The sequence below is a fragment of the Salvelinus alpinus genome, chromosome 11 (genome assembly GCF_045679555.1).
Source record: "Salvelinus alpinus chromosome 11, SLU_Salpinus.1, whole genome shotgun sequence".
NCBI lineage: Eukaryota > Metazoa > Chordata > Actinopteri > Salmoniformes > Salmonidae > Salvelinus > Salvelinus alpinus.
Window position 1 is genome coordinate 24,945,700 of NC_092096.1, and position 13,033 is coordinate 24,958,732.

Below are 13,033 nucleotides of genomic sequence, written 5' to 3' on the forward strand. Positions count from 1 at the left end.
TATTGGTTTTATTGGAGTATTTGGAGTTGATTCTATTGGTTTTATTGGAGTATTTGGAGTTGATTCTATTGGTTGTATTGGAGTATTTGGAGTTGATTCTGTTGGTTTTATTGGAGTATTTGGAGTTGATTCTGTTGGTTTTATTGGAGTATTTGGAGTTGATTCTATTGGTTTTATTGGAGTATTTGGAGTTGATTCTATCGGTTTTATTGGAGTATTTGGAGTTGATTCTATCGGTTTTATTGGAGTATTTGGAGTTGATTCTATTGGTTTTATTGGAGTATTTGGAGTTGATTCTGTTGGTTTTATTGGAGTATTTGGAGTTGATTCTGTTGGTTTTATTGGAGTATTTGGAGTTGATTCTGTTGGTTTTATTGGAGTATTTGGAGTTGATTCTGTTGGTTTTATTGGAGTATTTGGAGTTGGTTCTATTGGTTTTATTGGAGTATTTGGAGTTGATTCTGTTGGTTTTATTGGAGTATTTGGAGTTGATTCTGTTGGTTTTATTGGAGTATTTGGAGTTGATTCTGTTGCTTTTATTGGAGTATTTGGAGTTGATTCTGTTGCTTTTATTGGAGTATTTGGAGTTGATTCTATTGGTTTTATTGGAGTATTTGGAGTTGATTCTATTGGTTTTATTGGAGTATTTGGAGTTGATTCTATTGGTTTTATTGGAGTATTTGGAGTTGATTCTATTGGTTTTATTGGAGTATTTGGAGTTGATTCTATTGGTTTTATTGGAGTATTTGGAGTTGATTCTGTTGGTTGTATTGGAGTATTTGGAGTTGATTCTGTTGGTTTTATTGGAGTATTTGGAGTTGATTCTGTTGGTTTTATTGGAGTATTTGGAGTTGATTCTATTGGTTTTATTGGAGTATTTGGAGTTGATTCTATTGGTTTTATTGGAGTATTTGGAGTTGATTCTGTTGGTTTTATTGGAGTATTTGGAGTTGATTCTATTGGTTTTATTGGAGTATTTGGAGTTGATTCTATTGGTTTTATTGGAGTATTTGGAGTTGATTCTATTGGTTTTATTGGAGTATTTGGAGTTGATTCTGTTGGTTTTATTGGAGTATTTGGAGTTGATTCTATTGGTTTTATTGGAGTATTTGGAGTTGATTCTGTTGGTTTTATTGGAGTATTTGGAGTTGATTCTGTTGGTTTTATTGGAGTATTTGGAGTTGATTCTATTGGTTTTATTGGAGTATTTGGAGTTGGTTCTATTGGCGTATTTGGAGTTGATTCTGTTGGTTTTATTGGAGTATTTGGAGTTGATTCTGTTGGTTTTATTGGAGTATTTGGAGTTGATTCTGTTGGTTTTATTGGAGTATTTGGAGTTGATTCTGTTGCTTTTATTGGAGTATTTGGAGTTGATTCTGTTGCTTTTATTGGAGTATTTGGAGTTGATTCTATTGGTTTTATTGGAGTATTTGGAGTTGATTCTATTGGTTTTATTGGAGTATTTGGAGTTGATTCTATTGGTTTTATTGGAGTATTTGGAGTTGATTCTATTGGTTTTATTGGAGTATTTGGAGTTGATTCTATTGGTTTTATTGGAGTATTTGGAGTTGATTCTGTTGGTTGTATTGGAGTATTTGGAGTTGATTCTGTTGGTTTTATTGGAGTATTTGGAGTTGATTCTGTTGGTTTTATTGGAGTATTTGGAGTTGATTCTATTGGTTTTATTGGAGTATTTGGAGTTGATTCTATTGGTTTTATTGGAGTATTTGGAGTTGATTCTGTTGGTTTTATTGGAGTATTTGGAGTTGATTCTATTGGTTTTATTGGAGTATTTGGAGTTGATTCTATTGGTTTTATTGGAGTATTTGGAGTTGATTCTATTGGTTTTATTGGAGTATTTGGAGTTGATTCTGTTGGTTTTATTGGAGTATTTGGAGTTGATTCTATTGGTTTTATTGGAGTATTTGGAGTTGATTCTGTTGGTTTTATTGGAGTATTTGGAGTTGATTCTGTTGGTTTTATTGGAGTATTTGGAGTTGATTCTATTGGTTTTATTGGAGTATTTGGAGTTGGTTCTATTGGTTTTATTGGCGTATTTGGAGTTGATTCTGTTGGTTTTATTGGAGTATTTGGAGTTGATTCTGTTGGTTTTATTGGAGTATTTGGAGTTGATTCTGTTGGTTTTATTTGGGCTGTGAAACGGTGTGCCTTGTAGTTCTAAAGGTGCTTGCTGTGAATCAGACCTAAGCCATGCTACTGTGGAGACGCTCTACAGAGCAAACTCTGCCCCGGGTCTCCCCGTGGCCATCGCATGAACAACCTGTCTGCATGTTTTTGTCAATGAGCTAGTTGGATTTTAAGCCATAGAATAATACAGCAACCTCAGACGTTTACAATCTCCCCACACATCGATAAATGTTGCATGGGACCGGCAATGCTCAGAAAACGACGGTGGAAAAATGCAAGAGTACGTTATAATACTTTTATTGCATCAAATGGTTGTTTTATGCAACAGAATAGAGGATTCTCATAACTATTGTGTGTGTGTTCTACTGAGGATGGGCCTCTGGGAGATAACACTGACAGGAGATTTACCATGTCTTTTGGGTGATAAAACCTAAAGAGACCGCATTCCAGAGCATGAGTTAATGTTTCTGTTCTATACCGTACCAGGGAGACATGGCTCCAGTATGGAGTTGGGGAGCCAGACACTGGTCTCTACACAATGAAACTGTTGACACAGCAGATACTGTCTGCTGTGAATTATAGGTATCTTTCATGCAAATCTTAACCTTGTGACCCATTCTATACATCTGCTGTTCGTCATGTAGGTTGAAAGGGGTGTACCTTGGCTATAAAATACCTTTGTACTTTTATCTCAGGGCTCTCAACAAATCATCTGAGATTGGTCGACCACCCCTCATTATCGTAGAGCACTCAATCCATTCACTTTATATGTGTCCGTTGTGTTGACTTGCTCCCTTATTAATAAGTGATTCAAGATTTAGTTTAAATAAAACTCTGACTTGTGTGATAAGTTTGTCTCTCCTCATTTGATAGTAAAGAAATTAACCACCACAAAACCCAACTAGAACATTGGGACAACAGTCATGTGTCAGGGTTGGGTTTCACAACAGATCTCCCTTTCATGTCCACATTGTAAATGTTTTTCATGACCGCTCTCTGGTCATTTCAATTGACTAATGTCTTTGCCTGATGCTTTGATATAAATCACCGAGACCATTTATAGAGTAGAACCACTTGACTATGCTGTTAAATGAAGCATTTTGTGAGTGATTCATCTTTACCGGTCTTAAATTGCTTTATGTAGGAGTCAATCTTTATTGCTCTGTATTAGCATAAAGTCTCAAATCTCTTCCAAAGCCCACCTTTCCCGCTCCATCTATATGCTAGACATTGTTCAAAATGTTGAAGGATGAAGAACAAGCAAATCATTTGTTCAACTACTGATAATTTTGCTGCGATGTTTGAAGCCTCTGGGCAGACAATGGTTATGTGGAGTTAAGGTTGAGTGAGTCAAGCACACCATCATTGCAGAGCAATGGGCAAATGCACACTAAACAACACTACAGTCATGATTTTCTCTCCTCATAAGGACCCTCTGACCTCATTCCTGCCTGAGGAAATATAGTGATGCAATCCACGTTCCAAACCAGTGCGTCATCCTGGGATCTTACTGAATAAAAAGGTCTAAATTCCAGTAAAACTAATTACGTCTAATGGTATCCACGTCAAGCAAACGTTAATAGCACTGGGAGTGTTCATTTACCCCCCCAAAAACCCAAGTATTCGATATGGTGAACTCTCCTTTCAACTAACTCTTCAGCGCTTGCCTCACATGAAGCATGCGCTGAGTATTTATCATTTTGAAGAATTCCTGAAATTGAATTACAAATGTTACATTTTAAACTGGTTTCACACTGTAATTTGATACCCAAAACACAGTTTAACATTGTGTCCTTGATAATATCCATTCTGTATAAATGTGTATAAAGGAAAGTTGCATGTAGTTCATAGAGAATCTATAAATAAGTCATAAGTGTCAGAACACATAGGGGTTTTCTCAATAACATCCTCTACTGTGAGTGACATATTCACATTTTTGAAAACTGCTGATTGATCAGAGAAATCCAAATCCAAATACACAACCATGACAGCTCAGATGTCCTCCTGGGAACTGCCAGGAAAATCTTCATTGTGTATGACAGAAACGATTTGGTGAGATGAGATCCAATTTCCATTTGCTTCTGGAGAAAGATACTATCCAATAGGCCTATACAATGTTGATGTTATTTTTCATGCAGTGGCCTAAAAAGCAGCATTTGTAAAATGTTTTCATTCATTTATGTAAAAGAGAACAGAAGGCAATATCACTTTTTCAACTAAAGTGCTTGAAGCAAAACTAATCCTTTGAACAAAATTGCTGCTGCAAGTATGAAATCAGACTACTTTCAAAACAAACTGGATTAGCTTGGGGAGCCAACACAAGTCTTCAGGTAACATTACTCATCACTGAATCACCTTCGATATGAACTTTGAGACTTGTGTTGGTTCCCCAAGATAGTTCCTAGAGTTTAGCTCAACAGGCTAACAGTTTCATTAAACTGATAAGCAAACACACTCAAATCTAATGCTGATTGCTCCCAAAGGTCATTAAAGGTCGTAGGATATACAGTATATGGCGTAGATAGTAGCTGGTAGCTATTGTTTGTGATACACTGAAATCTACAAATTTGGCCTATGAGGTAAAACGTAATAATTCAACTTCAAGAAACTCACCGTCTACCCTATCCTTCTGTCCATCCCACACTGTATGACCCTAGCAGTTCCCTGAATCTTCAGGAAGGTAATTGGTGTCAGCGGTGGGACTCACCTCTCTCAGCCTGCACGTAATAAGGGAGTTCAGGTCACCATGGCCGTATATCTCATCCAGCACCAAAAGAAGACTGCACTGGTCACATTTCCATTTTCACAAGCACATCGTAAAACCGTTTTTGGCTCCTCTTTCACTGGTCGGGCACAAGAGCCATTTTTCACTTTGCGAGGCTGGTGCGGCGGCCATATGGAATGGGGGCCCTGGCTGCACTCTTGTTGGCTCTCCATGGTGTGCCTAATCTCTCAGAGTTTCAAGGTCAGCCAAGATGTATGAATTCCCCCCGTCCCTTTGTTGCTTTATGAAACTTTACAAACACATATTTTTAACCTAGTGGGTTCTCTAAAGAGCGAAACAAACTCTCCTACCACATCTTTAGCTTAATTTCATCAGCATATTATCAGACGTTATACCTAGTTGAAGCTGGAATCATTATTGGTGAAACTCTCATGTCCATTTGTGATGTCACAACAAGAAAACAGTTACTGCAAACAACAAACATCTGTTTCCCCTCTCAGACATCATTGCACGTTTGATTTAACAGCAGCACATCTGTTTCCCCTCTCAGACATCCTTGCACGTGTGATATAAGAGCTCTGATAGGTTGGAGGACGTCCTCAGGAAGTTGACATCATTTCTGTGTAAATCTATGGAAAGGGGTGAGAACCATGAGCCTCCTAGTATAGTTTAATCTAAAAAGGATAACTTCTTTTATTGTTTCACAATTTTTATTTTTAGGAAAATTCCCTGAGGATGGTCTTCCGCTTCCTCCTCTGAGGAGCCTCCACTGAGCTTACGTTCTGACGAGTAGCCTAATACTTTAATGGGGAATATTTTCCAGTACACTGTAATACACTTCATATACTGTGCATCTACAAACTAACATCATCCCACCTGGAATGTCACAAACTAACAGCATTTTAGACGGAGACATAAAAGGGGAAACATGTAGATTTAAAGGGGAAATGGCACATCCATTTTGGGCTTTTAAATGAATGATATTGATTCACGTCATGGGGGGATCATGTAGCCACTGCAAAGCCCATTTACTCTCCCCGCTTCGTAGAACACCCTATCCATCTGGTTGACTTATGTAGAGACTGGGGTGCAAAACGCTCCTTTGTGCCTCATCCAATTTACTGAAATGCCACATTGCTGCATCCAAATGGATGGAGCGTACAGCGCTTTTTGTTTGTTTCTGATGCACTTTTTGCACATCTACTGAAAACATTTGCTTGAGGCGATTCCAATGACTCTGCATAATAAAAACAGTCATTTTCAAACTGCCGTGTTAAAAGAGAGCGGAACCTAAGTGAGAAGCTGATTTATACAATCCCATTTGGATCCTACATCATTGCCAGCCACCTCCCTTTAGGCTTTACAAGTCTAACATCAAAATGACTAATCAGAGCAACACAAACACTGTGGCGTGATAACGCTGACAACAATGCAACACTAATCACACTTCACATCTCCCTAGAGAACATTAGTTGCATAACCTCATTGTTTATCTGATGCAGGAAACATCTAGAGTACTTTGAAAGGACCCCACTGTCACATGGCAGACCATGCAACAAAGTCACATAATCGGATTTTGAACGTAACCTTAACCCTAACATTAACCACATTGCTAACCTTATACCTAACCTAACCCTAATCTTAAATGAAGGCCAAAAAGCTCATTTTTATTTTCATGAATTTTTTACGATCTATAATTTTTTTGCGACTGGCCCATCTAGCGGAAACCGCTCAGCTCTGCCTCCAGGACATTATTCACCCCAATAAACGTAAATCTGCATTAAAATAAGGCCTTATTGACTAGACATATAGGCTATAGCACGTTCCCAGTGCTCAAAACACACTGTAATGGGGAAACTCACCTCATCCACCACCAATTAGATGGGCGATGCCACGGCAGCCATCTGTTAAATATCTCATTCAAAAGATAGCACCCTACGAAGGGTAATGTACTCATCACTGCCCTGGGATATTGGAGTCTCCTTAAACCACTGGGTAGAATGGCCCCCTACTGCCACTTCCAGCATACTGTATATATATTTAACCTTTATTTAACTAGGCAAGTCAGTTAAGAACAAATTCTTATTTACAATGACGGCCTAGGAACAGTGGGTTAACTGCCTTGTTCAGGGGCAAAACGACAGATTTTTACTTTGTCAGCTCGGGGATTCAATGTAGCAACCTTTCAGTTACTGGCCCAATGCGCTAACAACTAGGCTACCTGCCACCCCATATGGATTCACATCCAGGGACCGACCAGTACCAGCCCTGCTTAGTTTTAGAAGCCAAACAGCTTTAAAATGTAGATTGGTATGGGTGTTGGCAAACCCCATCAAGAGGGAGTGTTACCTGATTCTACATGTTTCTGATATGTTCTGATGTCACTACACTTTGCCTTTGATGGGGTTAAGAGTCACTTCAAATGTTGGAACCTAAACCTGAAAGAATGAATTTCTCCCACCGAACCATGGCTCAAATTGCCTTCTCCAAACCTTAATCATAGACCACTTGGCTGTGCCAGAGACACGGATCGAGACCTTGGCATAGTGCATTGGGTAGGGCTGTGGGTAGAGGGAGGACTGCTCCCCAGAATGGCTTAGTGACTGCTATTTGGTTAGCATAAAAATGTGTTAAAAAGGTTGATAATTCAGAAGATGGCCAGCATTGACTGTTTACATGGCTATCATCATTTCGTATTTTAATGTCTCATCTCTTACTGTGTTTTACAATGTTTTAATGAACTTAAAAATACGTTTGTGACAAAATAAATATTTTTGATGTGTCCTTGAGCAAGGCACTTAACCCTAATTGCTCCTGTAAGTCTCTCTGGATAAGAGCATCTGCTAAATGACTAAAACGTACAGGAAATGTAAACAAACAGTTTCTTCATACTCTCCATAAAGTTGTTGCACATTACATTAAATAGGTGCAGGTATATTCAAGTGCATGCAATTCACTAGTCCCAATTGAAATACACTTATTTGCTCTGGGTGTCTGGCATGATCTGGTTTTGTACTCACATTCATGGAAGACTTAAGCCAACAGCATATCAGGAGCCACCTACAGAAAAGGAAGGAGAGTTAGAGAGAATATAATACAACAGGGACCTACCATGTCTAAAACCAGGTACTTATCCATCTTTAAAGTAGTTACTGATGGTTAGTCCTTTTTCTGTTTCAATAGTCCTCAAGGATCAATGTCCTGGATGTTCATACTGTTTTTTTTGTGTTTTTAAAAAAGTATTATTTATTACAAAAAACACAATGCACCAACAACCAAGAGAATGAACTAAAGAGAAAAAAGGAAAAGACAGAAGAAAACAGCAAACAACAATGCAAGAAAAATAAAACAAAATAATAAATTTAAAACAAAGGACATCAAGGACAACTGAAATCATAACAGCAATGCCTACTTTATATGTTAGTGTGCATGTCTGGCACTATTACATGTATGTGTGTGTTCTTGTATGTGTTTATTTGAATGAGAGTGTGTGTATATGCATGTGTACAAACACCTGCACGGCATCAGCCTCAGGCAAACCGGCATTAGTTGTAAAAACACTGCCACTTAGTGTCATTCAAATGTACTTTTATTATGTTTTATTTTGACTTTTTTCCCCCTTTATCTTTTGACCATCATTCTCTCTCTCACACAGCAACTCCACTCCCACTTGTCTCCAATTCCACATACCAACCCTCAGCTTCCCTCAGCCCATCCAATCTATCTCTGCTGGCCACCCACTTTGTGTTTCTACACAACACATATCTTTCAACTATGCTATGATGTTTAACATACAATTTGAATCTATCTATCGAATAGAATCTACAGATTGCGAGTTGAAGATAAATACTTTTACTAAGAGTATTAGTATATTATTAATTGACTGACCCGGTCCCTCCAGATCTCCTAACAGTATTATTTCTAGAGTCAATTTTAGATCAATGCTATGCATTTTCAGCCATTCCTGAACCTGAGACCAGAAACAGACTACCTGAGGGCAATACCAAAATAAATGGTCTATTGATTCTGTATCCTCACAACAAAATCTGCAGAGCTTCGATGATTTTATTCCCCAAATATTCAACATTTTGTTGTTGGCAAGAATTCTATATAATATTTTTAGCTGAAAAGCACGAAGTCTTGAATCTTGCGTTGTTTTATATATCAACTCATACACCCTGTACCATGGAATCGGTACATCAAAAATCTCTTCCCAACTATTTTGCAATCTGTATGGCACAGTTGTCAACATCCTGGTCCTCAAATGAAACTGGTATACTTTCCTATTTATGCTATTTTTATCCCTCTGCCAGTTTTGATCCTTTATATTGTTCATACTGTTGATAGTATCTGGTCAGGTAGAGGAGGGTTCCTGACTCCTGCACAGCAACTCTAGTCTGGTTCCTTTCAAGGGTTGTTCACGCCTACACTGTCACCTCTGCTTGGTCCTTAAGGTCTATGCCTGCCTGGTTTGCTGATGTCATTTATTGGCCTATACATTTCATTTGATTTATTGGTTCTTTCAAATGATAGCCTATTAGTGAAGTTGTGGTGTGTGAAGAATTAAAACGTTTCTCGGTTCACATAAGAGTGCTGTGTAAATACTTTGAATAAATATTACTGTAGGGCATGTTACCATTTTCAGGCAAACACACTCCAATGTTGTTGCTGCTGTGTTGACATCATCCACCCACTAGCTCCTCCTCCAATCAGAGAGCTCATCGGAGGATGTTGATCGTTGCATCAGCATCATTTCTCGCATCCTCACGGCGTAGGCACTACGCAGGGAGAGTGGGAGAGAGGGAGCGACACAGAGAGAGAGAGAGAGAGAGCGAGAGAAGCCATTACGGAGATTCCACACAGAGAATCGTCAGACGGCAGAGAAAACATCCCAGTTTTGCATGTAGGTCGACGGAAAACCTCGCCAAAACCACTCGAGGAGAGAATCTGAGCAGGAAAGGCTGATCACGAAAATCCAAACGTGATAGATATAAAACCAGGTATGGAGAGCCTGCTAGATAACCCAATGAAAGCCGTGCTGTATCTGAAGGAACTCACCACCATCGTGCAGAACCAGCAGAGCCTGATCCAGACGCAGCGCCAGCGCATCGACGAGCTCGAGCGGAAGGTGGAAGACCTGATTGGGGAAAACCGCCATCTGCGGGACCCCCATCAGTCCTATCACCACCCCCACCACCACCACCCGTCTCCCCGCAGTACAAGCCCTCAGCCACCCGTCCACCTGCACCAGCATCCAGGGGGAAACAAAGTCGGGGTTCATCCTAGCCAGCAACCGCAGCAGGTCGCCTCTCTGTCGGCACAGCCTCCGCAGCATCCTCCCCCTCCGACGCCTCCAGTTCACCATCCGCAGCAACTGCAGCTGGTGCCCACCTCCCCGCCGTCACCAAAAGCGGGCCAGAGCAGCCCCGACTCAGCGGAGGAGGACAAGAAAAGCCCGGCGTGCTGCAAATCCCTGGTCCCGCAAACACCTACGACTCTGTGCCGCTCCGTTGGACTTGCCAGGAAAGCAGAGTGAGTAGCCTTATGCTACATTATTGCCTATATATTTTACCCACATCTAGCTAGAATTCCATTAAGGCGAATTTCTTAGCTAGTCTACCTGTCACTCGAGTGTTTGGCTAGCTAGCCCACGTTACAAACATAGCCCAACAAACATAACACGACCCAGTAAAGTTACTATTTTACTTATATTGACAAACAGTGGGGTCCTAACAAAGATGAGCAAAAATGTCTGTATAAAATACATAATTCAAATAATGAGGTATATATATCGTATGCTCCACAAAATGGGGAAATTACATTATTTTATATTAGTGAATACATTTGCTCATATAAAAAACATTTTGTTTAGCAAGTAATATTTATTTTCTCAAAAAGGTAGTTGGTCAAAGTTATTCACATCCCTGTTTTCAATACCTCACTAGTTTGCTGTAGGCTACCTGCACCAAAATGCCAGTATTTTTCCTTCATACCTTGCTCTCCATCTTCTTTTTAAATTGGGAGACAATTTGTTTTCAGCAGTTTTATTTCCATGACTGATCAAAAGTCGTTTTCTTACGACTCGCTTGTATCTATGCAGCAGCAATATGTTTGGAACATGGAATCACAATACATAATCATGAGAATGGTGAGAATCCTAAGTATCCTGGTAATATCTTGATGTCCCTGGCAGCTCCCAGCCCTATATTGTTGCAGGAACATGTTTTTTTGTTGTTGAGTGAAATGGAGGCGTTTGATGCACAGGAATGATAATAATGGTAAGTTAATAAAAACATAAAAACGTATACTTAATGATAAAACAGATGCATTTCCCTTTGATAAGGAGATCGCATAGCAGCATGCAGCCTAACGTGTTACTTCTATTATACAGCCTCGGCATAAATCATAATCATATTGCAGGACATGACATGACCCTTTTCTGACATAACTGGTTTATTCCTGCTACACAATACATATTAGGCTTCCATGTATACAACGCTCAAATAATACTTCTATACTCCATTCTTTTACTTTTAGATTGTGTGTATTGTTAGATACCACTGCACTGTTGGAGCTAGGAACACAAGCATTTTGCTATACCTGCAATAACATCTGCTAAATATGCGTATGTGACCAATACAATTTGATTTGATTTGATTTTAATAGCCAAACATGCTCAAAAGTAAATAGACCAGTACCCTGTTTAAATTTGACATTATGGGTAGACTATATTATTGTTATGCGATAGGAACACGACGTCATAGCTTATTTCAATTCAGAGCCTATACCAAGGCAGGAGATAGAAGCAATCATCTATTGATGAACAAAAATTGAACAATTAGTACTTTCCATAGAAGTGTGCTTTAAATTGTTTGAATTGACAATCAGTTGCAGAATGAGCTGCCAGTGTTTGGCACTTCCTATATGTGGCATACATTTTTAGTTTGAAAAAGTCACCGAAAAAGATAAAAACATTAGGCTCACACTTCTACAGAAATGTGATCGAATTTGCCATTGCTCTTTCTTTTAGAAACTGTCATGGCCCAGTTCCAACATCTCCAAGTCAAAGGCTACAGCAAATGGGCGTATTTGTCACCGTAAAAAAAATGAATGGATGGCGGTTTCCAGGCTAGGTTGTAACGCTCGTTCACAAGAACACAAATATAGTATGGCTTTGATTTATCAATGAAAATGTTGTGTATATGTTGTGTGCAACACTTTGATAAATTGCAATAATTAGTTGCGCACGCAAATCCTGTAATCTCCACGTACGCCAGGATGTTGTGAGAAATGTACACGGTTGATAAATGAGGCCCCTGGAGTCTGTTAAACAGTATGTCTGTTAAACAGGCACTTGGATTGGAACCGGTGCTTTGGTCAGGTGACATGGAAATGTAACTCTTTGGCGTTGAACCACCATTGAAAAGCTGTGGTTTGAATTGAAGAGGGCAGTCCATTATCACAGATGAAGGCTGTCAAGGATCTGGAAGGATCCTGTTAGGATGAACTATCTAAGATCTCTCCCAATATGTTCTCCAACTCTTAAAACATTTTAGAAAGGTATTGAAAACAGGGGTGTCAATCATTTTGACCCCTTCCTTTTTGAAAAAAAAAAGTTAAACAAAATCTCTTTCTCTGAGCAATTGTAATAGTATAAAATAATATAATCTCGCCATTTTATAGAGCATACGAAAGAGTTCAGTATTCAAATTATTTATTTAGTCTTTTTTGTTTATCTTTATCAAGGGTGTCAATCATTTCGGACCCCACACCAACATAAAGTGTCTTACTGGGGCGTTGGGCCTCCATGAGCCGCCAAAACAGCTTCAATGCTCCTTGTCATAGATCCTACAAGTGTCTGGAACTCTATTGGAGGGATGCAACACCATTCTTCCACAAGAAATGCCATCATTTGGTGTTTTGTTGATGGTGGAGGAAAACGTAGTCTCAGGCGCTGCTCTGTAATCTTCCATAAAAGTGTTCAATTGGGTGGAGACCTGGTGACTGTCACACACACACACGCACACACGCACACACGCACACACGCACACACGCATTACACACGCACGCACGCACGCACACACACACACACACACACACACACACACACACACACACACACACACACACACACACACACACACACACACACACACACAC

General features: G+C 39.4%; 1 protein-coding gene across 5 annotated transcripts in view; it reads left to right on the forward strand.

The window, feature by feature from the left end:
* The first annotated feature begins 9,627 nt into the window (after nt 1-9,627).
* The window catches only part of iqsec3a (IQ motif and Sec7 domain ArfGEF 3a), a 190,835-nt gene continuing 187,429 nt past the window's right edge, over nt 9,628-13,033 (forward strand). For 4 of the 5 annotated variants that reach the window (XM_071332177.1, XM_071332178.1, XM_071332179.1 and 1 more), the window contains exon 1: nt 9,628-10,405. In XM_071332177.1, the coding sequence (XP_071188278.1) occupies nt 9,876-10,405 (530 nt within the window). In that variant the 5' untranslated portion in view covers nt 9,628-9,875. The remainder of the gene's footprint in view (nt 10,406-13,033) is intronic. The other variant, XM_071332181.1, reaches the window with a different exon arrangement.